The sequence below is a fragment of the Nesoenas mayeri genome (assembly GCF_963082525.1).
Source record: "Nesoenas mayeri genome assembly, chromosome: Z".
NCBI lineage: Eukaryota > Metazoa > Chordata > Aves > Columbiformes > Columbidae > Nesoenas > Nesoenas mayeri.
The window spans coordinates 8603294-8629885 of record NC_137542.1 but is presented as its reverse complement, the minus strand read 5'-3'; the positions used below and the strand labels follow the sequence as shown (position 1 = coordinate 8629885).

At 42.5% G+C, this 26592-nt stretch overlaps 1 protein-coding gene across 1 annotated transcript in view; it reads left to right on the top strand.

Moving 5' to 3' along the window:
• Nucleotides 1–333: 333 nt before the first annotated feature.
• GRIN3A (glutamate ionotropic receptor NMDA type subunit 3A) overlaps nucleotides 334–26592 on the top strand; it is a gene marked incomplete at both ends in the record, with an annotated part of 73662 nt that continues 47403 nt past the window's right edge. The window contains one exon of the mRNA XM_080362201.1: nucleotides 334–1047. Coding sequence (XP_080218327.1) covers nucleotides 334–1047 — 714 coding nt within the window. The remainder of the gene's footprint in view (nucleotides 1048–26592) is intronic.

Sequence of the window (26592 nt, the reverse complement as noted above, 5' to 3'; positions counted from 1 at the left end):
GATTCCTGCAAGGGAACCGTGCAAGGGAGCGCACCAGAGGCTCGGAAGGGGCAGCTGGGCAGAGTAGCCTCGCAGGGGAGCTTCTCGCTCCGTGCGGGGCTGCCGGGCGGAGCGAGCGCCCGGGCGCAGCAACCGTGCGGGGTCTCCTTGCCGGCGGCTGCGGGGGGCGGTGCGGGGTGCCGCCCCGGGGCCGGGCCGCTCCAGCCCCGCGGGTCGGTGAGGGGCGGGCCGGGGGCCGAGCGCCCCCTCAAGCCCCGTGGCGTGGGCGCGGCGGCGGCGGCTCCATGGGCGGCGGCGGGGACGGCTCTGTGCGGGGGCCGCCCGCCGCGGCTGATGCCGCTGCCGGCCGCCCGCGGGGCGGCTGAGGCGGGCGGCGGGGCCGGGACCAAGGGAGGCGGCGGCGGGCAGCTCCTGGCCATGTGGCGGCCGGGGGTACGCGGGCTCCTGGGCCGGGCGTGCCTGCTGCTGCTGCCGCCCTGCGCCCTGGTGCTGGCGGCGGTGCCCGGCTCCGCGTCCCACCCGCAGCCCTGCCAGATCCTGCGGCGCATCGGGCACACCGTCCGGGTAGGGGCCACCCACCTGCAGCCCCGCATCGCCGCCTGGCCCGGTGAGGCGGCAGGCGGGCGGGGGGCGGGCGGCAGCCCCGAGGGGGTGAGCGCCGCGGGGCAGCGGGGCCGGCGGCTAGGGGACGGAGGGGAGCAGCGGCCGCCCCCCTCGCCGCGGGACGCTCTGCTGCTGGCCGTGGCTAACCTCAACAGCGTGGCCGGGCTGCTGCCCTACAACCTGTCCCTGGAGGTGGTGATGGCGATCGAGGCGGGGCTGGGCGACCTGCCCCTCTTCCCCTTCTCTTCCCCCAGCGCCTCCTGGAGCAACGACCCCGTCTCCTTCCTGCAGAGCCTCTGCCACACCGTGGTGGTGCAGGGGGTCTCCGCTATCCTCGCCTTCCCGCAGAGCCGCGGGGAAATGCTGGAGCTGGACTTCATCTCGGCGGCGCTGCGCATCCCCGTGGTCAGCATCGTGCTGGGCGAGTTCCCCCGCCGGAGCCCGGTAAGGCACCGAGAGGAGCGGGTCGGCGGGCAGGGCTCCCCCCGCCCAGGGGCAGGGCGGCGCGGTGTCCCCCCGCAGGCGGCACCCGCGCCGCAGCCCTCGGGTACCCTGCGGGATAAGGGCCGGGGTCCGGCCGGCGAGGAAGTGGGCACGGCCGTGGGAGCCGGGCAGCGGTCGGAATGGGGAGGGACAGTGTCCCAGACCTGCCTGGGGAGAAGGACGGTGTCTCAGGGGCCGCCGATATCACTGTTCCTAGTGTTTCACTGCTCTTACATCCTCTCCCATTGTCATCCCTTGCTCTGAGCCCTGGGGTGGAGCGGGACGAGCACCCTGTGGAAAGGCAGAGTTCAGTGGCAAAAGCTAAGTTCAGAGCCCGAAGTCATATGCCGCGTTAAGTTGTGGAGTTGAGAGGAGAAAGGGGCTCCAGGACATGCACTGGTGAGAAGCTGCTTTTCTGAAGGGCCTTAGTTTGGCTTTTGGAGAAGGACATGTTTCCCAGACCAAAAGAAGATTACCAGAAAGAAAAAAAAATAGCTAAAACCAGCATTGAGGGTATTACTGGACTAAATGCTGTGCTCTGTGTGTGGGTGCTGTAGGTTGTTCACCAGATGACACTCCTCAGTGAGGCTGTTCACTGTAATTTTACTTGGCATTGAACTTTCTAAAGCATTTGAATTTTCTTTACTTGTAGTTCATGGATCACTGCTAGATCAGATTTTTGCTAAATCTAATTGACTAACTAAAGTAGTAGAAACTAAAGGCTGACAGTGTCTGCATTTGTGTATCTCAAATAGAAACAAAACGTATTGCATTTGACTCTTAGGCACAAATTGAGGTAGTATCCAAGGAAAGCTAAACTTTTTATTGTACAGAGCTGGCAACATAGTATTGCACACTCTGGAAAAGGGTGATAGTTCACTATTTTGCAAATGCATGTTTGATGCCAGTAATAATTTCCAGGCAAAAGAGTTGAGAGAGAATGCTCGGTTCTATGTGGCCCATGCAGGGGAAGTTGTGAGTAAAATGGCAGAAGCTGCCATCTAAGTAGCCAGGAGAAATAGTTGTTTTATATAAACAGAGATAGCTCAACTTTGCTCTGAAAATGTAATCAGAAAAAAAGATTGCCAACAGAATTTGCTTTTTAAAAGCAAATATAAAACCCAGCCTGGATCACTCTTTGACTTCTGCATTTTTAATTTGTGTTAGACTGTGACAGAAAAGGTAGGAAAAGAAGGTCTGTGCCTGGCAGCTCCTCATCTGGAATTGAAGGTGTGACTGCTGTATGCTGATCTGAACTCACTAGTTTTCTCTTCCTCAGCAAAACCCACAAAACCTGGGTTTCTGTAGACTTACGCAGAAACTAAAGTGTAATCAGTGCCACTGAATGCTGCTATTGATGTGCATTTGGTGCTAGCAGCATCCAAGTTGGCTGAGTTATGTCTACCGGCCTTGCAGCTACGCTTACAGTTGTACTGGAGTCAACAGCCAAAGCTTCCTGAAGACCAGACCAGGGCCTGAACCCATCATCTCCTTGCTGTGTCTGTTAAAATCAGAATTATTTTCTCTTTCATCTTAGACATGGGTTGAAGTTCATCCAAAGATGCCTGAGGACACAAGATGCTTTAAAGGCATATAGCACAGGGTCAGAGTAGTTGCTCCTTTCCACACACTTCAAAGCTCCTGCTTAACTTCCAAATCGTTCTCAGTGGGGAGCCAACCGGATCAATCTATCCAAATCAGGACTTTGTTCTTAAGCAGACATTTAAGTGTCATTGTCTTCAGTGGCAGTGAAGCCAATGCCTGACATTGAACCTGTGCTGAGTAGAGTCTGTTTTTTTTCAACTGTGCTAAAAAAAAAAATCACTCTTCAAGGCTCTGTAGATTTAAAAAAAATCTCAGCCTTACTCAAAGGCCAGCAGGTAATACCAGTGTATTAGTCTCTCAAGACTGGCTTGGAGAGCCTGACATCTTTCTGAACACTCTCTTTTCATACCTCCACGTAATAAATACCATTTCAAGGCTAACTATGGAGGCAGTGCTCCAGCAGTCTTACCTTACATGCTTCCTAGAATTACAGGATTTCCAACAGCATCTTGGACCAGGGGGGCCCTGGAAATTTTGGCCTCAGCCGCCTCTGGTGTCTTATCACCTGCTGCAGGCAGAGATTTTATGTCATTCACAGTCCCATGCCAGCACTGGCATGAAACGAGCATACCACAGACCTTCTGCCTTCCCAGCTTGACATCTCCAGAGCCACAGACTGGTCGCTTCAACTGATTGGCAATTTTAAACGAGGTGAGTGTAAATAGCGGTGAGACAGACTGTGCTAATAGGCCCAGCATGCAGTTTTTTGGAGAAGAAAAGTCAAGAAGACTGAGACCTAACCCTGCTTCTGAAATGTGAAGTATTGGCCCCTCTGGAGTCACCCTTCCTGAGCAGTTCCCCCTCCCTCCAGAACACCACACAGCACACCATGGGGGGCCGCCTGCAGTTAGCTTTCTTCCTGAACAGACAGAAGAAAACCCAAAACTTGTTTGCCCTTGAAGAGCATTTCCCAATGTCTGGCATATCAGGTGGAAGGCAAACGTACTAATGAACTTGACATTCACTGAATGCCATCTCAAGCTGCTTCTCCTCAGAATTTTTGTGAGAATGGTTTAAAGGTAGTAATGTCTAACAGGCTCTCATCTTCCACTTTATGCTGGGACAGGAATGTACAAGTACAACCTTTGTACCACTGCTGAATGTTAACATTATTACTTCACACATAAGTTTATAATAAGCGGATATTCATTGTAACTGAAAAGCACATTGATCTTTGAGCAAATCTGGCAAAATACAATACTTAAAATGAAAAGGAAGATATGGATCTGGACCCGAATACACTTCAATAGTACTGTCTGTTTCATCTGTGACATCTGATTATAACACCTCGAATATGTAACATCGAGAGGAGATCCACGGTGTCACACCTGGGGAACTACAGGCAGCTGGATAGCTGGAATGTTTTCCAAAGTTTTGTGTTTGCTTAAGCAACTTTGAAAGTCTGGTTTGCATTAAATTCTACTCTTCAGAAGAAATAAATAAATAAATAAATAAATAGATAGATAAATAAATAGACCAGTCTTCCCCTGCAACAATTAATAATCACAAAACAACAACCATAATCAAAGTGAGGTGCAGCTTTTGTTCTCTCACAAGCCACATCTTCTGCTGAAGGTTCAGGATTGTGTGTGGCAAAACGCGCATGTGGCTACAAGTGATGCTACGTGGAGTAAAACAGGACATGCTTTTTCATTTTCATTTTTATTTGTGATTTAATAACTAACATACACTGACAGTAAATCCAGATGCTGTTGTGACCTAAAAAAAAGCTATTTACTTTTCCAAGTTTACCGTCACACCAGTAAATTTTCACACTCTCAGTAAGCACAAGTAACAATTTAACACTGTCATTCAGCAAGCAAAAAAACACTGGATTTCTTTACTACTGACACGAATGCAAATTGCACTGAAGCTTTGACAGATCATTATTTTGGAGACAGCAGCTCACAAGCATTGATGTCATTGAGGCAAGGCTTGTCATGTTACGTGTGTTTGTATGAAGAAACACGCTTTATTTTTTCATTCTGAGACTGCCAATGTTGTTAATAATTTTCCCAGGGGTGAAACAGGGAACAGATCCAGGGAACATGAACCATAAATAAAGAGAGTGATATCACTTCTAGTACCACAGTTCAGAGCTGAGAGTTTGGGAAGAATAGCCCATAATATCCATTTTATAGCTGATAGTATCAGAAACACAGGGGAGATTATGTTTGCAGCAGCATTCTCTGAACTTCAGAATTTAGGGAGTGTTTTCAGTAGACTTCAGATAAATCAGTAGCTCTAATGTCTTTTAGCATGAAAAGGAATCTTCTCAGAGCAATGAAACAGAATAAAGTAAATCTGAATCATCAGTCCCTGCATATCCAGTCCGTGCTTTATCTGGTTTTCTGAGGAACTGGAATTGCAGCACTGCTCATTACCACTGTGACTTCAGAGAGGGTCAGAAGCATAAATAAATCAAGTCAGAGTTTTAGGTTAAACAGTGAATTTCCTGGTGAAGAAGCAAGCTCAGTCTCAGAACAGATGCTGTAAAAGAAACTGACTGTTAATATTTAATTTTGGTTTGTTTTTAAAGGAATTGAGTTTTCTTTTGAAAACAGCTTTATAGTTTATACATATCAAATCAGCCTGGGTGGGGAATTACACATCTTTTTGCTTTTGAGGTAGCCAGGAGTACCACTGTGTGTATGGTATCCCCAGAAGTCATGCTGATCTGCAAAACACTGGCTATGCAGAGCATCAGCGAGGGCAGGCAGGAATTACAGCAAGGGAATAAAGATGCAGAAAAGCTTCTGTCCAACTAAATGCACAAAGGCACTTTTTCGATCTTCAAGCCAAAATTGCATTTTTGCAGAAAAGTAGTTTTGCTTGGAAAAAAAGGAGAAAGAAGAAAGAAAAAAGAAAAGAAAGGAAAAGAAAGGAAAAAAAAAAAAGAAAAGAAAAAAGAAAAATAAAGGAAAAGAAAAGAGGAAAAGAGAAAAGAAGAAAAAAAGAAAAGAAAAGAAAAGAAAAGAAAAGAAAAGAAAAGAAAAGAAAAGAAAAGAAAAGAAAAGAAAAGAAAAGAAAAGAAAAGAAAAGAAAAGAGAAAAGAAAGGAAAAGAAAAGAAAAGAAGAGAAAAGAAAAGAAGAGAAAAGAAGAGAAAAGAGAAAAAAGAAAAGAAAAAAGAAAAGAAAAGAAAAGAAAAGAAAAGAAAAGAAAAGAAAAGAAAAGAAAAGAAAAGAAAAGAAAAGAAGAAAAAAATAAAATAAAATAAAATAAGAGAAAAGAAAAGAGAAGAGAAGAAAAAAAGAAAAGAAAAGGAAAGAAAAGAAAAGAAAAGAAAAGAAAAGAAAAGAAAAGAAAAGAAAAGAAAAGAAAAGAAAAGAAAAGAAAAGAAAAGAAAAGAAAAAAAAAGAAAAGAAAAGAAAAAAAAAGAAAAGAAAAGAGCAATCTATTTTTCTAAGAAAGACTGCAAAACATGTACTTAGCTGCAGACGCTGGTAATTCAGACTATCATTGCTAATCTGATTTGGTCCAAATGTTCAAGTTACTGTGTAGATAAGGAACATCTACTCAGTGTCTCCCTGTAATCACTAACCCTTCTCACCTCACACTGCATACATAGTATGGCCCATACCTTTTGTGCACTTCAAGAGGGTTTGTGAGAGGTGTCTTGAGGGAAACAAACGTTGAAAATTGAAAGGACATGCAACCCAATGTTCAGCTGCTTCTCTTTCAGCCAAAGATCTCTGTGCAGTTTTGCTCATAGTGAGCTTTTGATCTTGCACAATTTTAGGCCTGCTATAAAATGAGAGTCCTTTTACATTGCCAGCTAATGTAAAAAAGCTTCGTGCAACTGACAGTTTTGCTCAGTAGCCAGGTATCCTGTAGGGTCATTAGTTCTTTCAAACACAGATTTTACAGGCATAACTGATGTTTTTTGTTGACAGTGTTGTGTTCCTAGCACTATCCGAGAGGTCTCCTCACTGTAATAGTCCTCTGTTAAAAATCAATATGCAATATTTGCTAACTGATCCAATCTGCTGCCTCACACACTTTCCCCCAATATCATACATTGTCCTCACATTGTTACTTCAAGGATGGTTTTACCTGTGCTCCTCTGCTATGTCAGTACAGTTTTCATAGTTCACTGTGTCATCAGCTGAAGCCAATCTGTCTGTTACCTTCAAGTTATAAATGATGTGTGTTGAAAGGAAAGGAGTCCTTGTCTATATTCTTATCCATGGTCGGAAAGCCCTCAAGTTTTGTGAAGTGGTGTTGTCATAACATTTGGGAGTTGTATTGGCACCTTCTGTATTTTGCATTTTGTTCACCTTTTTTGATACTTAGGGTCTGGTTGTTCTGTGTGTTGCACAGAGACAAGTCATCCTTGTCTCCTAAGCTCTCAGAGTCATAAGCACCACTAAAGGCATCCAATCATGTAAAACAGAACATTGCAGCCTACCTTCCCATGGGGACTTCTTTGAGGACAGCTCCTCTGTCAACAAACTTTGCATACTCAGAAGCATTGGAAGTGAAAATTAAAAACAAAACAAAACAAAAGAAGAAAACTAGTCTCTTTATTCCGGTCACAGTGTTTCAGGAGGATTCAAATGGTGAGAGTGTTTTTATTTTCAGTTGTCTGCCCTAGATCCTTAATTTTGACATCCCATTGAAAGAGAATGAACCAGAACTCTGCTGGTGAACTTCTCCAAGTAGCACCTTTTAATGCCAACTCCAACCCCTCTCATTTGCAAGAAGGCCCCTCAGAAACTTGTTGAATTTGCTGACCTGCCATTTGGCTTTTGAAATTAAGGGGCCTTAGCATGATATATGGTAGATGTATATGACACTTCAAGGTATGAGAAAGTATTATTTTCCCAGGTGTTTTGTTGCTTGTGGAGGAGCAAATTTTTGAGGTGAAAAGTATCTTCAGGTATATTAGTTCAAGACTTGAAAGTTATTTGCAGCACTATAAAAGCAAAATCTTACAGCAGGCTTCTTTCTTAAACTTCCATGAGTTTCTTCAACATTTAGCTCAGGTAGCACAAAGGTGTTCTTATTGTACAGTATTTGTAATTTGTAATATAAGTCATGAGGCTTGGTTTGCACAACCACCATTCATAGCGTTATTCACCACCCACGATCTTCTGCACATTTTTGTTTCTCTGGCAATTATTATTTAAGGAAATGTTGGACATGCCACAGTTTGAATGTCTTCTTATTTCACACTTAGGGGGATGCAAGTACTATAGGCTTTGAAACTGGATAGCACAGCTTTATTTGAAATGCATACACTAGAGATCCTTCATTTGAGCGGCTTCAAGTCAACAGTGAGCAATCTATCTTAAATACAGTAGGGGGGTATTACCCAGATTTAATATGTGCACTGAGTCTGTAATTATATAAGGTATCTGACTCTGGGAATCAATCCTTAGATAAAATTATGCCAATGATCACTTTGTTCTTGAAGTACATCCAGTTCTGTCAAGTTTTATCATGTCACTTAGTCAACTTTATAAATTCTGTTATATTTTCAGTTCTATCAATTCCATTTGAAAAGGGTGGTGAAGAGTTAAGATTTGGGAAAGAGGTGGAGGCAAGGTGGTTCTTATAATTAAATACTGTACCAATAGACATTTCCTGTGTAAATGGAAAACAAATACTTATATCTAACTGATATGAAAACTCAAAAGCAAAAATACCTGCTTTGTAGTTTGATGTGCACTTGTTCATTAATCTCCTTCCTCACTGTACTCATGGTATCATGCTCGATTCTGGAGAAAATATCTGACCTGATTAGTAACAAGATTTTCTCAATCCTCATCCTGTCCTGCTTTGCTGATGCAGAAAAAAGCTGAGTTAATGTTGAATTCAGTACCATTCATGATGGGGTTTTTTGTGCTTTTTGCTGTTCTCGTAGTTCACAAAACAACATCTTCCTTGCTGCATAGCCAATAAGAGGTCTTTCATAAAATACTGCACAAAGTCATGTTGATAATGAGTGATTAAGTGTGACAGGGTGAAATCATCGCTTATTACTTTACTGAATGATATACATTATCAGAAGAAACACCAAAGAATACCTATCTTTATTCACTAAGTAAAAATTACAATTTGGCCAAAAAGTACAAATTTAAAGACAAATTACTTATGGTGCCAAACAGATTATTAACAAAGAAAACATTCTCTAGAAATGTAAGTTGGGGTGTTCAGTATAACTTCACCTAAGAATTTGTCCACAAAAGTCAGAGGAAGTACCTCATCTTCCCACTAAAATGGAAGCAGAGTTATGGAAATTAGAAAACAGCCAAGGATCTTGTCATACTGTATGATATTCAATTTAATGCTCACTATTAACTTCAATGACTACTTTTAAATGTTCTAATCTGTGGTATACTTAACGAGTTATTTACTATTTAAACCTATGAAATATTGAAAACTCACTATATCAGAACTTCAGGCTGTGTTGGATTACAGTTTTTAGCCATCAAACAAAATGTTTATCTCATGCATTGTAATCTTTTACTCTGTGGATTTCCGTGCAATTTTTTAATGTGAAAGAAATTCAGGCATGGCATGTCTAGGATTTATATATTTATTGTAATTAGCAGAAAACTGAAAAAGCATGGTTTCTTTTAAAAATCTAGATTGTCTTTCAAAGAAGAATCAGGCTATAAATCCATGTTTCTGTAGATCTTAGTGCAGGGCTTTTAAAGACGAGAAGGATAATCTTTGCAGTTTTATTGAACAAGGGAATACATGGAATCTCACTGCAATACCAATCACTATGCATTGCATAGTTTACTCTGAATAGCTGAAAGGGTCCAGAGAAAAGAGAGGACAGAAAACAAGAAAAGGGACCAAGGAAGCTAGAAACATAAATGTCAGTGACACATGGAGAGAGAAGAAGAAAATAAAGTGAATTGAGGGGAAAAAAAAAAAAAAAAAAAAAAAGAAAAAAGGAACAGATGCCCTTCTATTTCTCTTTTTGTGATTCCAGAGCATAAAAACAAGGCAACTGAATTTTATATGAAAGCACTGTAGAGAGAGCTGGGATCACCTAGCGCAGAGCAAAACAACTTGCCCAGGTCAGGGTTGAATTAGCAGAGCTCTCTTGATCGCTGGCTAAGGGTGCTTATTTCCAATGAGTAACGCTTTCCCAAAAAATACTGCAGACCTCCCAGAGAACTGCTAAACCACCATCTGGGAAGCAGTGAAAGGGACAGGGATTAGATCAAAGGTAGATCTAGTGGAGGGGCTTCTTGCAAAGGGTGTGAGGCCTCGGTGTGGGTGGGTGTAATTAGTGGAAGCCTTTTTTCCTCCCTGGTGCTGGGAATTATGGGAAGAGAGACAAACTGGGACATCTCAGAGCACAGTTCCACCTGATGTTCTAGCAGCTAGCGTCACACATCTTCTGGTCAGCATTTCAGACTGCCAGGAGACAGAGCAAGGTCACTTTGATACACGCAGCATCATACCAGTAGGTACCCAAAAGGGATTTCCTAATACATGGGAGCAAGTTCAGGCACAGTGGCTTTAGGATTACGGCTTTGGACATCAGCGACTGTTCTTTACTTCTGGTCTGGCCTTGAAGGTCTCCATATTTTTCCGACATCCTGTCAATCAGCCAAATTGGTTCTCACCAGCATGGGAAGAGGATGTGCAGATGGTGGAAGTAACAGCAGAACTGGGAAAGAGATTTAAGCTTGAGTAGGCAGCAATGATAGATGATTCATTTGTTAAGGGACTCGCACTCAAGCAAAGCCATTTGTACAAGGGACTCCTCATCAGTGTGACTAAGAAGTTCACAATCTGGCCCCAAGTGCTTCCAGCTGTCACATCAAGCTTCTAGCATTACTCTTGGTAATTGTGGACAACTACATGAAGAACTGAGAAGGCACCTGATGGTGTGACATTCCACAAATGACAATAAACCACAGTAATCGTTATGTGCCACCTTTGCAGGGCATTGTAATCAAATGTTTATGTGCAGCTGTCCTGGGTACTCGGTTTGGGCTGTAGATGGGGTTTCAGAACACGCCTCTGTTCAGGCTTGATGTTCACAACTCAGTCCTGAGCTTACTTTCCCCACAGTATAATACCATGCAGCCATTCATGAGAGTCTTGCATCCACACAGCATACACATGCCCTGTTGGTATAGGCAGAGTGCATGTGTGCCCCACTGCCATGCAAAGCAGCCATTCCAATCTCTGTGAGGTATGTGGGAGTGTTACCAGCAAGTTGAGAGGTGATGCTGGACCTCTTGGATGGGCCCTGCTGCATGAAGCCTCCCTTGCAATGCACTGCACCCTTCCAGGAGGGGTGAGCTGGGAGGGCCCTCAGGAGCTGACTGGAAGGTTTCCAGCTGACACCGGTTTGAAAAGATCTGATGTGCAGTGAGCTGGTTAATTAACTTTTATCCGAAAATTTTCAGTCACCTGAATCTGCATGGCTGCAGGCAGCAGATGGGGAGGTGGAGAAGGAAGAGGAGTGAACGTGAACACAGGTGCACCCTCAGCTGCCACTAGAGCACAGTAAACGGGGAAATTACTGTGATCGTTTGATTGTTATTATTATATAGAAGAAATCAAATGTTAGGGAATTCAGAAGTAGGCACCGTTTTTTCCTTTTCTTGCTATACTATTTTTATTACTTTTTCTTCACCAGCTTTCAGCTGTGATGAGAGTTTCCAAAGTCTGTTTTACAATGTGGAAATCATTTGAAATGCATTATAAAAATCTATGAATATGCTGCACAGGCATATTTCAAACATCTTAGTATTTCCCTAAAGGCATGCTATTCCACTTTCAGCTTTTTTAAGACTGTGAAGGAGATGATTACCCATGCTGTTCGTAAGATGTTTCACAAGGTTTCCTAACTTAAGACAGAGTTAAAAGATGAGACAGATCTTTAGGCATAAACTGAGATTTGTAAAGTTAAGTTTTGCATTTGTTGCAAGGAAAGAACTAGTGGACATAGCAATTAATAGCCCAAAAGAGCAGCTGTATTATGCACCTAGCCCTCTCAATGACGCTACTGATAAAGCAGTTACATTACACTCATCTTAATAGCGTACTCACTCAAACCGGCTTAAAAATAACTTTTTTTTTTTTTTTGCAAGTTAGATGAAAAGTCAGTATTATGAGTTCACAGTTTGAAAATTTTCCGGTGCTATTTTAGATGGAAGCGTAATTAGTTATCACTTTCTCAGCACGTAAGGCTCACTCAGATATATATATATCAGTTAAACAGCTCTCTGTAGGAGAAAAGTTGTTTTTAAGAATTTACCGTACTCAATGTAAGCATCAAAACATAGGAAAAAAATAGATCTAACCTGTACTTGGAGCTGATAGCTGCCATCTTTTGAGAGTGTACTGGACCTGTTTTAGCTGTGATTTACATTTTCTTAGACACTAACACCATGGGGTTGATTTTGCTCTGATATTGGAAGGGTAACAAGGTGAAACCGTTATGTGCCCAGGTTTCCTCTGTTTACATTGCGTGTGGTAAATGATAAACTACAGAGCTCCACATGAACAAATACATACCAAATAACAGCCTTGAGACAAATGTAGGTAAACAGTTACAACAAAAAGCATTTATTATTTTTGGTTTAAGCTTTGAGACATGAAAACTTCAGACATCATTGCACAATGTGGCATTTGCTAAACAGGAGATTTCAGGAGTTTATTCTCTTTTCCAGAGTACAAAATCAAGCCAGGCTTTGGAGGAAGGCTCCGCTCTTCTGCCATCTCTTTCCCTACTCATCCAGCAAGCACCAGTAATATTTAGTGATGTTCCCTTGCCCCAGGATGGCAGAAGGAGCTGGTGTGGTGCTGTGTGATCCACACATCCCCATATCATTGCCAGTTCTGCAAAACCAATTTTACTGCCTGGGAAATGATCTGCTGCTGTTCCCGGCTTCCTTCCGACCAGACAGAGGGGCAGCTCATGCCAGACTCCCATTGGCATCTATAAAATTGTCTACTGCAGAGCTAATGGGGGGAAAATGATAAAACGTGCCATCAGTGTTTGTTCCTCAGAGGTTTGGGGGAGAAAAACACCAATTAATTAGCTTTTTAAAAGCTCACATCACAATGTATCAGTATAGAAAGGGGCTGGATAGGCTGGTACAGTTAACAATACCCTTGTGACCTCTGATTAGGGATCTTGCATCAGCAGTCAACACAGGGGAGCCAAAATGATGATTATTCAGTCACCCTTGTGATAATCTTTTTATACACATGAATTATTTACATAGTACAGGGTACTTACACACTCCTTAATTAAAACGTGCTTTTTACACTCAGTTATACCCCTAAGATCTCTTTAGAGCATGTAATCCTTCTAACGGCATTTATTTCACACTCACTATGCCACAGTTTTTTTAATTATACCTTTCTTTGTGTAAATAGAAAATCCTTCAGTGCAGAATACTTCTGGGAAAGGATTCCTTCACACTGAGAATTTCTCTTGAGAGAGAGAGATGGGTGATTGATTTGTTTTGAATATTGAAGCCCAGAATTCCCAGGAACCCACAAAATTTTTTCAGCTACACCATTTTCTACTTATTCTTCCATTTTCAGTGTGGCATGTTCATTTCACTCTTTCTTAATCTTGCCCATTGGTCTTTGTTCTGAAGTCCTGTCTTCCACTGTAGGATAATACAGATCCTAAATCAACAGAGTCTTGACTCCAGAAAAAGACCGCAAAGCTCTATTGTGATACAAATGATCAGCAACATAAATTGCTCATCACTCACTGTTCATCACAGTCTCTGAAGAGCACCAAAAATAAGACACTTATTTATAAATAGCTCAGCCTGCTAGATTCCAGTGAAACTCAATTTTGGATCTTCCCACTATTTTGACAGTGCATATAAATATGTAATATGTAGTTGTGTGAAAGTTAGCTGTGCTGCGATGTCCTCCTCGGGCATTCACAACCCTTACAGGTTTAGAGCAAAAGAATAAATTGCAAATTGAGACCTGTGGTGGGATGTAGCATACCACATGATTAGCATAAGAAAGATGCTTTGCTTGAGGGAGAATGGGAGCTCCTTGCCCAGATCATACTGCTCTTGTATTCCTCCCCAGAAAGATACTTGAAGAGGAAAAAGTGAGAATTCGCAGTGAATAACATACCTACTAATCACAGACATTTTTTTCTGCCTGAAAACCACCTGAAATTTCTGGAATGAGCACGAGCAATATAGGCATTAGGGATAACTGCATCCCAGAGCCTTCCAAAAATGTATGAAAGTGTTTCCTTTTACTTCACTGGCTTTGGATAGGGACCAGCTTCAGATATGGTTTTGTTTACTTGGCACATGATTTTTTTTCTCTTCCAATCTGATAAACACAGGAATTGGAGATATACATGAAAGCTGCAAATACTGTTAGTGTTCAGGATTGCTATTCATTTTCTATGAGCATTGTATGAGCATTTCTATGAGCATGACATTTTCTATGTCCTAGTGTAATTTGATTACTAGAATGTTCCCGAAAAGCAATGTTGAAAAGAACAAGAAGAGCTAAAGCGAATCATTCCATCCATGTATCTATGTGTTGTTTCTGATGCAATTGCCATTATTAAAAAAAACCAAACCAATGTATTCAGACTTCCTGTTCATTTAAGTGTGGCATGGCTTTGCTTATGATGAGGAAATAGCACAAGAGGATCTGTGGCTTGTTGCTGAGATATTAAAACTATAGTCATAAGCGAATATAACACTTCTATTAACTTTAACTTTTAATTTTCCCTGACTTTGCCTTATTTTCACCAGAGAGTTCTCTTCACTTGAAAATCTACAGAAAGCTATTCACTCACTAAGATAAAGGATAATTCAGACAATTCATCTTTTTTGTGGATCCATATTATGCCAGCACTATGAGAGAAAATGCATGTCTTCCGAGAGTCATATAAAATTATTGCAATCTTATTAGATAATAATAAGCAGCAAAATGGCTCATTATTGTCAGTAAAAGGGGGAGAAATGACTATGCAGTTTGACCACTGAGCAGGGGACTCAAATGGGAAATTCAGTCATGTCCAACACACTTAAAAACACATGAGAAAATACACTGGGCTGAATACTGGAATAGGTGCTGGTCTACAAGTCCAGTCACGGAGAAGTCCAGCTGAATCTCACTAACAGGGTCTTGTGGGAGAAGTGGCGACTGGTGGCTGCCTTGGCCACAGTGACCACAAAGCAGTCAGGTTCAAAATCTTTGCTAATAGGAGGAAAACTGCCAGCATGACCTTAACACTAGATATGAGGAGAGCAGACTTCAGAGAAATACTTAGTAAGATTCCCTGGGACGAAGCTTTTGAAGGTGTTGGGGTCCATCAGCGTTCGTTGTTTTTTAAGTACTACCTACTAAAAGCACAGGACCAGGCAATTCCAAAATGCCAAAAATCTAGCAGGCAAGGCAAAAAGCCAGCTTGGTTCAGCAGCAATTTTCTTCTCGAAATACAGCAAAAAAAGAAATTACGTGGTCAGTGGAAGCAAGGTCAGGCAACATGGGAGGACTACAGAGATGCTGCTCATCAAGATGAGCCTTCAGCTAGAGACTGTCATTATACAACACAGAAAATTGGGACTGCATGCAGTGGTATTCTGGGGTCTCCTGCACAGCCTCTTCCACTGCTCGTCGCATGGTCTGAACTGTGGGGTTGCCCTATGCAGGGACAGCAGTTGGACGCTATGATTCTTGTGTGCCCCTTCCAAGCCAGGACATTCTATGATTCTTAGTTCCATTCCAGGTCACTGAAGTGTCTAAAAGTGTAATTTGTCTTTTGGAAAACTGACCAAGACTTGCATTCAAGCGCTAGCATCATGTAAACAGAGAAAACTGAAAATGGGGAAAGAAAAAGAAACCCAAAACATTCACATTTCTTTCACATTTCTATTTCAGGGACGATATATATTTTGTGGTATTTTTTGTTCTCTCTCCCTGAAGCAGTACCATTTCCTGCAGAAAGAGACAGCAGCTTTGATTGTATATTCTTGCCAAACTCAAAGAAGCGGTGGTCTGTCATCCCTTTCTTTCAGGTTGTCTGGGGGAATTACATACTCCTCTGCAACACTTCCCCTTGTTCTGAGAGATAAAAAGAAACATGGTGCCAAAAATAGTTGGTGTGGATTCCTCATCCCCAGGCTTGGTTCACCAGAGTATGCAGAGTCATCGTGGATTATTTGCATGGAGATGGAGAGACGCAAACGTCTTGTTGAGATTAGTTAGACATGGTGCTTTCGTATTTTATCACAATAGCTTACACATGTTAAACTCCCAGGGTGTGCTTTATTTTCACTGGTTCTTACCCTCTCCTTCAGGAGGATACAATCACCCACTCAAGGAGCAGAAATAGTGCATGACTAACTATGTCATGGAACAAATGATTAACACTAAGTCGTTTGTGCTAGCTGTTTGCAAACAAGCCACGTGCCGACAATTATGTCGAATCAATTTTGTGAATACCTAACTCAATGTATTTTGCATAAATCAAGACTGGCTCCTGGGTCCTTAAATTCATAATGTCTGTCTTGTTTGTTAAATTCATAAATGCCGTTATTTCTTCTAGTCCACGGAACTGGTAGTGCTAGACTTGACCGTGATATTAGCCTGTAATGCTGGACTGGTGAAGGCTGTAGGAAGGCTGGTGGCTCTGATGAATGAGGTGCCATTCAAAACAAATTACAGCTGCTGTGCTTTAAGAGTTTGTAAGCCACAAAGCACAGAGGAAGTCAGTCATACACGGGCAGATCCATTAATATATGTGATGCTTTCGGATTTGCCGCTGCACTAATAAAGATGCTATTTGCCCCGACTGCACCCAGCCTGCCCACAGAGAGCTTGGTTGGGCTGCCCAGAAATGCTCAAAATGCTTGTAGAGTTCATTATCAGGAGCTGAAGTCCTCTTCGTCAGCTGGGATCACTCGTCAGCTGCCTGCTGCTATCATGGTTAAAGAGCTGACCTAGAGAGAACATAGCATCCGTAGGAGTCATCATGCAGGCTGGGACAGGATGAGCAGAGCTGCGAGGAAGAAAATGCCTTGTATGTAAGTAGGAAGCTGCAGTGGAGGCAAGAGTTTATTGATTAATTTTGTTCAGAGTATTTGAGAGCCTTTTGACCTGCAGAAATGTGCAGCCCTACCAGATCCTAAAGCACAAAGCTTTTAAAAATTAAAGACTCAACGTACTTGGGTAGTGGTGGCTTTGCAATGAGGGTAGTGGCTTTCAGCTGTCACCGAGTTACACAAATGCTATATAACTTTGACAAGGAGATACATTATTTTATAAGAGAGGGATACTGAGATAGTGGAAATTTAAAAGAATTGCAGCAGGAAAGGTGGAACCAGTGTTGAAAAGAAAACCATTTGTAAAGGCCTTTCCCCTCATTTCCATGCTGCAGAGCATTCTTCCCATCAATAACACTCAGCCTGTTAAATTGTTGCTGTTAGTTTCATTACTTTCTTGTAAAAGAACCCTACCCCTATTAACCTGCCACAACATTTTTTTTTTCCCTTTCCCCCTTGAGAAATGTAAAGTAGCAGTATAAATAAGTTTTTGCATAAATAGGCAGGATGAAGAACTTCATTTACAATGAAGTAGATTTGGTATTTAATTCCATCACAACAGTTTGTCCAGCTAATCCTCACTAGTTTTTTCTACAAGACAGAAAAGTGTGTTAAACTACCCCACTATCAAAGGCTTTGCTTGCAAGAGCACTATGTTGAGGATTTTTTTTGTCCATGTGCTATTGGGTTCCTCATTAACATGGGAAGCTCTTGTATTTCTTTGATGCAGTACAGGTTTCCAATTTTTTTTATCTATGTTATGTGGCTTCTGCAGCTCTCCAGCCCCACCAGCAGCTGTGGTGCTGCACATCAACCACTGGCAGCACAACAAAAAGCAAGGGAAGACTGCACAGCAGAAAGCTCTGTCGATGCTGCACCCGTAGCAGTCGTCAGGGTCCATTGCCACCAGTAGTGATTTGTCAATGTGGTGCTTTTATGCAATTGCAGCAGGGAAGGCATCTACAGGCAAAGGCTGATGAGCTGCTCCTGACAGCGTGATGGTGGGACCGACTGCACTTGCCACGGGCAGAGCTGAAGGAAAAGAGAATTACATTCGTTCAGCCAGTGTCTTGTGATTAGCGCGAGCTTCTGCCTTGTGATGGTGTCAGACAGCAACACGAATCTTCAGGGCAGCCAGATGGTCCTGTCAAGCATGGCACGCTGTTTTTCCCAGTGTGTATGGTCATATATTTATCTTCAGCTTGCACTCGCTATCACATACTACATACATATGGATGGACACATTGCTTAAAGCAAAGTACAGTTACTGTTACTCCGCCAAGTCCAAACCCCATACAAAGGAGGGATTAATAAGTACCATTCATGTTTTATAGTGATTTACAAGCTCTGTGCAATCACTTCATTGTTGGTCTAAATGTCCCTGCTAGGTGCAGAGTAAAAGAAAACCTTGTAGCAGTAATTATGCAAATATTTGTGCATATTAAAGAGATGATGGTATTGTGTATTTTCTGTCAAGCATTTAGATGACAATAGAAGACTGAGTCACAGCTAGGAGCTGTAAATGTTCACCTCATGATATTGCACATTATAAATCGAAGGATGAAACAGGCATGGGTGGTGATTTTTGATATGTTCTCCCAACCCTCACTGTGATATTTGCTGTAAACCACGTTCTGCTCTGCGAAGTCTTGTTTCATGACTCCATACCCAGGACTCTTTTGGAATACAATGGATAATTAGTAAGTTGCTTATCCCCTTAAAACTAATGAGGAAATCACAGTATCCAAATGCTTGCAGACATGGGGTCCTGATGGGGCAGTGAGACTGGCTTAATTAGTCTGGAAGGACAGACCAGTGCCCTGCGAGTCATGCAACGGTACAAATGCCCAAATTATTTAAAAATAACCCATAAAATAATTGGCTGTTTGTTACTTTGCATCTTCTTTTATCCGCTGAGGCAGCTGTGTCTAGCGCAGGAAGGGACAGGGGATTTGAGCCCTAGATTCTGCTTTCTGGAAAATCTTGGTATAGTCTCCAAGAGGTGTGACTTAACCTATTTTTTTACTTTTTTTTTTTTTAATTTTTCCTTTTTCCCCTCTGATCTTTTCCTGTGTAAAAGGGTGTGAAACACTTATGTTGCCATAAGCCTTGCAAAGGAGGGAGAAGCCTGGCCCTGCTGTGGTGGTGATTTGTACCCTCGGAGCACTGCCGAGGAGGTTATCCCCGTTTTACAGGGAGGAGTTTGCTGGCAAAGGGAGCACAAGATGAGGCAGGGCTTGCAAAGAGGATCGCTCGCTCAGTTTCTATATTCGACAGCCAGCCCGAGCCCCTTCCTCCTCCTCCTCCTCCTCCTCCTCTCCCTGTGTGCCTTGGTAACGGGCTCTGCGCAGTCACACACTTTTGTGGGTTGTTGCTAAATGCTTTATTGGAAACTCAAATGCTTCTGCCTTTGGGGGCGGGGGGTAGGCACCTCCAGATTACAGGATCTTGCCTTATTTTGTGTTTTGCACGCCCAAAAATCAATTTGCAAACACTGCCACAAAACTTCTGAACTGCACGGTTGTTTTCAAGGTTTGTTTCTGGCTGGCTTTTTTTTTTTCATTTCATTTTGGGTTTTTGTCCTCTTTTTACGATGATGAATTAATTCAGGATTGGGAAGAAAAATACAGAGCAGTGATTAAAAAATTTGCAGTGAATATAAGCTAGTAGGCTTTGCTGCATTTTCAAAAGCCAGATTCTTGCCTTCTGCTGAAAGATACTAACTCTGCAGCCGAGGAGCTACCAAACATCACGCGTCCCGGTTTATTTATTATTCTTTCCTCCTGCAGCAGCTACTGGTGTTGAGCGGCACTTATCCTTGAACTATTTCTTATGCAAACAAACTGCCTTCTGCAGAGGAAAGCAGCTTCATTGCCTGGTTTAATTAGTGAAAGATGCCCAGCCAGGGGAGGTGCCCATGCAGGATGAGACCGCCCCGCCCCAGCCAGCAGGGCAGCATCCTGCACTCTGGGCAGGCAGTAAGTGGCATTTACAGGCTCTTGGGATGGCATGTCCAGGTGGACAGTCCCCTTTGTCAGCTCCCTGCCCCACCACACACAGAGTGTATTTGTTTTTAAAATACATGTTTGATTTTTTTTTTTTTTTTTTTGCCTGTTCATGTCCTGCCCTGAGAGCCAATTATAAATCTTCCTTCTAATTTCCTATCATTCTAATTAAATCTTTGGTGTATTAAACAAGAAACCTCAAGTGGAGATGTTTAAATGCTGTTCCTGATTTTAAACCAAGCAAGTACACACAAGAATTTACCTTAGAGCCACGATTTAAATGTGTAGCCTCAGAAAGATGAACTACTAACTTAATCTACCCTGGCCTCATTTAATAGAGTTAAGACATCAGTCTTCAGGAGCCTAATTCTCAGCCTTCTTTCATATGAAAAATCAATACAGAGCAAAATGCATCTGTAGGTAAAATTAATCCCATGGATCATGCCCGGAGCAAAGCCCAGCAAAAGAGGATGCAATGATGAGCTGGTGCTGGCTTTCTGAAAAACAGGAAATGGGTCAGCATTAATTTATCCCGCTGTATATTGCCATATTCAGCTACCATTTCAGTGACTGCTCCATGAATAACTGTATGCAGCACAACCCGTGGGTCTTTCTCTGACAGGCAGGGAACTGTAGAGATGAAGAAGCTGACTTGGTTGTTGGTCATTGTCATAGAATACTAGTTTGGGTTGGAAGGGACCTTCAAAGCTCATCCAGTCCAACCCCTGCCATGAGCAGGGACATCTTCACCCAGATCAGGTTGCTCAGAGCCCCATCCAGCCTGGCCTGGGATGTCTCCAGGGATGGTTCATCCACCACCTCTCTGGCCAACCTGGGACAGTGTTTCACCACCATCAGTGTAAAAAATGTCTTCCTCATGTCTGACCTGAATCTCTTCTCCTTTAGTTTAAAACCATCACCCCTTGTCCTGTCGCAACAGGTCCTGCTGAAAGGTCTGTTCCCATCTTTCTTATTGGCCTTTTTTAAGTACTGAAAGGCTGCAATAAGGTCTCCCTGGAGCCTTCTCTTCTCCAGCTGAACACCCCAGCTCTCCAGCCTGTCCTCCCAGCAGAGCTGTTCCAGCCTCTGATCATCTTGGTGGTTCCTCTGGTCCCTCTCCAACAGGTCCATATGTGTCCTGTGCTGAGGGCTCCAGAGCTGGACACAGGACTCCAGGTGTCCTTGGGGAGCAGCACCCAGTGCCCTGCAAGGAGTCTGGGGAGTCCCACAGCATCCAGGTCTGGGCTGTGTCTGCCTGAAGGTGCTGCCTGCAGCAGGACACCCCTGCACCCCATGTCCTGAACATTGTTTTACCCAGTTGGCTCAGGACGAACAGACAAATTTTCCTTATTGAATTGCCACCTCCTTCCCCATTTGTCTCCAACATCAAGTGCCCTAGTTCCACTCTGCTGAGCTGCAAACACAAGACAAGCTTGCATATGTTGTTGGTAGGCACCCAGTCATTTGTAAAAGTAATGACACATGGGGGCACAGCTACTGAGAGTACAGGGAATGCAAATGCTCAGGAGGACTTGAAGACACTTTGAGGTCATGCTGGAATTGGACTGATGAGTGAAAATAGTGCTCCAGCTTTTATTCCTTGCAGCAGGTGTTACAGATGATTAAAATCTAATTGCACTGAAAACTGTGTGGGTGTGCTGGGTGCATACAAGAAAGGACAATAGCTGCTGCTGTAAAATGGGATCAAACTTCTTTTGCCTACATAACATGAATCAATCTTCTCCACATTTCCTTTCCTTATATTCTACATTTTCTTCCAGGATTAATTTCTTTTTGTTTTGACAAATTTTTGCTCGTGCCCAAAAAGCTAGGTTGTACAGAAAGTGTACTCATAGCCTGTTGAGACTGTGAAAATGTATCATTTTTTAGTGATGTACTGTAACATGTCCACCTTGCTGATGTGAAGGTGGAAGCTGATGTAACAGGGAAAGGATGGGAATGCCATTGCAAGAACCCTTTACACTGAGGAGCTTGGCAGGGGTGACATGCAAGGAGCCTGGTGGAGAGCAATGCTTGACAACACGCATTGTAATTACAGCCCTGGTTGCCAAATTCTGTGTCAACTCTTGCATTGTGTTAATGGTAATCCTCAAGAGCGAGGCATCAGAGCAAACACCACAGGCAATTAACGTGAGCTTTAGGAACACATTCTACATTTGAAGCCAAGAATTTATTGTTAATCTAATTAAAGTCCTAGCAGTCTAATCAAGGTAGAGTTACTCATCCCAATGATGCTAATGCTTATAGGCAAATTATCCAATTACTACAGCTCATTCTCAGTAATGTTATGCTTCAAATTGGCATACACACACTTTCTGTATCTCTTTGGTGTTGGGCTCACCCTTCCATGTACTTCTGAGTCCTGATATCAGCATCATGAATCTTCCTTAGGGAGACAAAGCAAGTGCGTGTGTGTTTTCAGGGCGTGGGGGTTGTTAGTGGCAAGTTGTCTGTGTCTCAGCTTCTCTAAAGGGAGGAGTCTTTTGTTGATAGCAGGAGTTTTTTCCTCCTCTGAGTTTGCTTTTGGTCACATTTATATGTTTGTTAATGCTGTCTGCATCTCTGATGTATTTACTTGCCCATTTTGCATTCATTTGCAGTTCTACCTTATATCCACATTTGCAATATCTAGTACATATCACATATTGGATGCTTGTTCTTTACTCTTCTTAAACCCAGTTTTACTCAGCTCCCAAGGTTGCAATCTCCTAGTGACCAGGATCTGACTATTGATGAGTTGTGGTTTTTAGCCCTGGCACTTCTGGTGCAATCTTATGCTTGCACTGTCAAGGCTTCTGCTGTCATCTTGTGACTGCATTTCTGGGAATCCTTAAAACAATTCTGTTTGGGTTTTTTAGCAGTCTTTGAACTGTGATTTCTTGGCAGTCCAAATAACATTTTTGTACTATGGCCTGATCACACCTATATACTTGATCTAGAGTCATTAGTAATTACGCTAAAAGACTAATGAGAGTTCTTCTATTAGCAGACACATACTCAGAGTGCTCTGGTAGCTACTTAAATAATTTTCTTCCAGTTAAAATACCACTGGTGTGTTATCAGAATTTCTTTACACTGACAAGGTCTTCCTGCATCACATCTCAGATGTTAGGAGTGCCAGGACCAAGAAGGCAGATATAGCAAGCCCAGAGTGCATGCACTGTCTGCTCCTAGGGGCTACCACGTTTTTGGCTCCACTGCTATCAAAAGTTGAATTGCTGCCTGCCCTTTGACTCAAAAACTGGGGGGAAAAAGCCTTCCCCTTGTGCATCACCTGTATAACACGTGGGAAAACTCAGACCTGCTTTAGGGTTGCTTTAAAAGAGAACTCTTCTGGTTGATAGGCTGGGTGTGGTAAGCATCAATGTTTTTGAGGTGCTTCTCAACACAAAACCACATTAATACCCCTAGACAGTCTGCTGAAGAGCTTTGAGTTAGTTGAATGTTACATCTCCTTCAGGGAAGAATTAAATTCTGCTAAGTGCTGTTTTCCAGCCATTCAGGCTTATAGTGACATTCAGAATAACCCTGAAAGGAGGCACCTCTGTGGAACAGCCACTGTATTTTGCATCCTTTACAAGTGTGGAAAGACCTGTAATGGGTCATGAATGCTAAATGAGAAATCCTGCTCGTAAACATGACAGTCTGGATGAGGCCAGTGCAAGGAAATGCGTTACTGGGAAATAACATTGGGAAGAAAGCCTGGCGTAGATCTAGCCAAGATCTTGCTCTTCCTGGCAGGTGCTCACTTTCTTGTGACAACTGATTCCGTAACAGTGTTGAGTTTCTAGAAAATAATACTGTGCAGTAACAAATTATCCATTGTGGCTAATATTCACACTCAGTATATCCTGGTATCTTTTACCGAAATACTTGTTAAGTGCTTTGCAGACATTGACTACTGTAGCACTTGGGAGCAAGACTCACAGATGGGGACATGGCCACCTCTGTCTCCCATTCAAAGTGTACCACAGAACAGGGGTGGCTGTCTAGACTTTTGCATTGCCATTTTAATGATGGAGGAAAGCCTATCATTGAGAATTAATGCAGCTCCCCCTGATCTATTTGTATTAGCAATCATCTGTCTTTTTTAACAATAATGACACATCTTAGGGAAGGAAAAACTGTTTTGGCTCTTGGCATCTGTATGAAATATTGTCAAACTTAAAATGCTGGATCTTTTTTTTCCCTCCTGGAGGAAAGAACACCTTGAAGTTTTTGAAGTAATATTACTTATGATAATTTATAAATAGCTATGAGGATAAATAATGGGTCTCACTTTCCAAGAACAGCTGAAAGTTCATATTTCATATTGCCTCTTTGACCTTGTAGAGAGCTCTGCATATTCAGATTAGTTTGGAGTATTTGTATGTAGGCATTAGAGACACTAAGCAACCTCAAGTCATGACTGTCTGGTCTAATGAGAGAAACATTTTTCAAGACAAACTAAGTCATGACTTAAATTAATCTAACTCTTGTGATTTTCTGTTTTTCTAAAGTCAACAGTCAGTGCCTTTTTAGGATCTGGTTATAAGTGGTGCCTGGACAGATGCCAGGCTTCTTTAGCTGCAGGAATCAGAACAGCTCTGGCTAGTCTAAGCTAGCTTTTCTCTCTCAGAAGCTTTTAAACCATCTGCAAAAAAAAAGGCCTTTAGTATGGGGACACACCCTGTTTCAAATTGCAGTCCTGGTCAAACAGGTACATATGTGGAGAGAGATGCACAAGACAAGAAAAAGTGGAATTCTTTAAGTCATCTTCCTCTTTTTGGGCCAAAGCAGCTCAGAGATTTTCTTCCCCAGAGACCCAAAAGACAGGATTATTCTCCTGTCTAAATAGCAGAAGAAATGTACGAGTGGTATTTTTAATCATACTGCTGCTGCTGCTTAAACAGATGCTGAAGTGTTTTGCTGGATGAAGGCTTGAAGCCAAATCGAACACTTCCTGATGTCCATGACAAGGTGCTGGCAATTTAACTAGGATCAGGACAGAGCCCAGGAGCAGCACAACACCCAGACCCAACTCCTGGTGCTTTTCACCAGGGAGCAGAGAGAGGTGTGCCAGCTCTGTGCACCGCTCCTATCTCTGCAGAAGCTGCAGAGGGATTTTGAGCAGAAAACCTGGATGCTGTGGGTATCTGCAGGCATGTGGCCTCTTGGTCACAGTTTGCCCGGTGGACAGAGCAGGTTTGTCACTGCAGCCTGGAGGTGGACGTGCTGGACCACATCTTCTACATCGTGCTGGACCGGGATGCTTCGTGCTGGGCAGCTCCACAGTTGGTCGGGCAGGACAGCAGGACCTCTCCATCCAAAATCCTCCTGCAGTCTGTCATCTGCCAACACAACAACCTCCCTGAAGCATTGCAGTTTCAGCAGTAAGGCAGATATTAAAAAAATAACATTTAATAGCATCTTTTTTCATGGTGTGACAGGAAGAATCTATAGGTGTGCCCATAGCCTTTAGGGAGCTAGGTTTTAAGCCTAAGTTGTATAATTTTAGCCATGGAAGAAAGAGCTTCCCTGTGTTTGAAGCTGCGACATCAGCCAGCTCAAGCTGCCATTTCGCTCTGTTTGTAAAGCTATGAGTCCCCAAAGATGCACTGTAAGCCAGAAGGCATTTTTTTTCCTTTAGTGGAGATTCCTCTGATGTAATTATGTAGTCTGTTTCCTCTTTTGTGTTTCTTGTCTTAAATATATATCTGAGCACTGCCTTTGCCTCCAAGAGTCAGAAGGGAATAATATTTTTTGTGTATTATTTACTTTTACACAGTTAGCAAAAGAATATTCACATATGTGCTTTTAACTCTGCTAATGAACCTATCATAATGTCAAATAAAATGTCACTGTGACCATGCCTAATTAGCATTACAAATTTAGATGAAGAGATAAATGGCCATATCCTTCAGGGTATAAGTCAGCCTAGCTCCAGGCATTCCCACTCACAAGATTTACAAGGGCTAAGGATGGTTCTACAGACTACTGAAAGAGAGACTTGAAAAATAATTGCATTAATGAAATGAAAATTACATTTCAGTTGTTAAATGAACCTGCTATCTCAGGTGTCTTAGGCGATGAAACTGTGAAACTTCTCTGGTTGGGATGCAAAAAGCAAGTAAGCAGTTACGGTCTCTGCTGATGTATGGGAGTGTAACACATCAGACGTGTAAAGCTTAAAATTCTATGAATGGCTTGGTCCAAACACTACTGAAAGTCAGTGGAAAGACTGTTGGTATCTGATCCGAAGACAATTAGCCAACAATTAAGGTTTCTAGGCCTATTCTTTACGCAGTAAAAACTGAATTCAGTTGATCATGGCTGGTTTATAAAGCAGGAGGTAATGATGTGCAATAAAAAAATTAAGTTCTCACAGACACAGAAAATGTTTTTGGCAGTGTGACGCTATGTAAATGCAAACACATTATTAAAATAGATAACAATTAACATTATTCAAGTGAGGTTTAATTCTCTGTATAATTTAGAGAAAAACTGGTGCAAGTCATATGGTCTTTAATGACGGCTTAAAGACAAATTTAAACAAAGCAGTTGAATTTCCATATGAGCTTTAATAGACAGTTCAACTGAAATAGTCAAACTTTACTAATTTTAAAAGTGAGGTAATGAAGGAGTTTGCCTAAGAACATTAATGAGGATGGATGGATACAGTTCAGTACACTGATGCTATCTCATAAATCTTCTGTTCCATGACAAGTACAAAGTTATACACATCTAAATTATCATTTAAGTTGTCAAAAGCCTTTGCTATGAAATTATGCTGTCTCAGTGATTGCTACTGAATGACTGAATAAATAATTTTCACTAGTTCCCCGTTAAAAAGCAGTAATTGTTTATT